The sequence below is a fragment of the Acanthisitta chloris genome, unplaced genomic scaffold (assembly GCF_000695815.1).
Source record: "Acanthisitta chloris isolate BGI_N310 unplaced genomic scaffold, ASM69581v1 scaffold37120, whole genome shotgun sequence".
Lineage (NCBI taxonomy): Eukaryota > Metazoa > Chordata > Aves > Passeriformes > Acanthisittidae > Acanthisitta > Acanthisitta chloris.
In genome coordinates this window covers 27,192-28,277 of record NW_008651749.1, presented here as the reverse complement: position 1 = coordinate 28,277, position 1,086 = coordinate 27,192, and the positions used below count along the sequence as shown (strand labels likewise).

At 38.3% G+C, this 1,086-nt stretch overlaps 1 protein-coding gene across 1 annotated transcript in view; it reads right to left on the bottom strand.

Annotated features, from left to right (window-relative positions):
• LOC103802043 (apolipoprotein B-100-like) overlaps window positions 1-1,086 on the bottom strand; it is a gene marked incomplete at both ends in the record, with an annotated part of 29,084 nt that overhangs the window by 1,440 nt on the left and 26,558 nt on the right. The window contains 1 exon segment of the mRNA XM_009074486.1: window positions 1-1,086. This exon segment is cut by the window's left edge and continues 1,440 nt beyond it; it is cut by the window's right edge and continues 17 nt beyond it. Within this exon segment, the coding sequence (XP_009072734.1) occupies window positions 1-1,086 (1,086 nt within the window).

The following is a 1,086-nucleotide window of genomic DNA, read 5'->3' as shown; positions in this document are numbered from 1 at the left end:
TGGGCTTGGATTTTGTATTTCCAGAAAGTTCTTGAGTGAAATTCATTTTTAAAACTGGTGTATTGATTTCTATATTTGTTGCCACTGAGGCTTCCATGATCTTCTTTAAGAGACTAATAGTGCTGTCATGATCTCCTCCTAGATATTTATTATTACTTAGGGACAATGCTGTGGCCAACTTCAATCCCCTTTTTCTTGTCAAACTTGTGGAACCATCCAGCTTAAATTGCAGTGCATCAATGACAGAAGAGGATGAGACACTGAGATGACCAATAATATCTGACTGATTGAACAGTCCGGCATTTGCAGTTAAAGTGATCACACTGGATTTAAATGAGAAATCATAAGTAATGTTACCCATGGCAGGAACTAAGATGTGGTTTGCAGGGCTGTTGATTCTGAATCTAGGAAGCTTTAGAGTGCGTAGATCCTGTGGGACATGAAGGACTGGAAGCTCCAGAGAAGGTAAGACTAATGTGTAAGATGGAACTGAAAAGCCAATAAATGGGACTGTGAATCCTCTTGTGCTTATTTCTTTTGGAAGAGTGTAACCAAAGGCTGGCATCTCAGCAGTGAAAGGAGAAACTTCAATATTCACAATTGGAATGGTGTATCCTGGAATCTGGAAGGTCCGTGGCAGTTTGTTCAGTGATGTTTGTATTTTGTATTTGTCAAATTTTGTTTTGGCTTCATTGTATGACTTTGTGAGAAAATCTAAAGCAGCATTTCTTCCTCTCTCAAAATGCTTGTTGAACAAAATGATGTTTTTATTAAGTACTTCATGCACAGCTGCTAAAGGAAGTGTGATTACATGCATGTCTTTGTTTTTCTCATACTGAGCATTCAAATTTAAATCAAAAGATTGTCTTGTTGTCTTCAATAAATCCTTCAGGCCTACCTGTTCCCACAGCGAATAATCTTTTAGCTGAGGAGTTTTGATACCAGTGTAGGGGATGTGAATCTGAGGAATAGTTAGAGGAATATTTAGGAAGTCCAGGTTGGCATCCCCATTGATTTCAACATGAGCTTCAATTCTGTCATCGTTGTTGCCAGCAGACATATTATGGAAATACCTGTACTGATTGA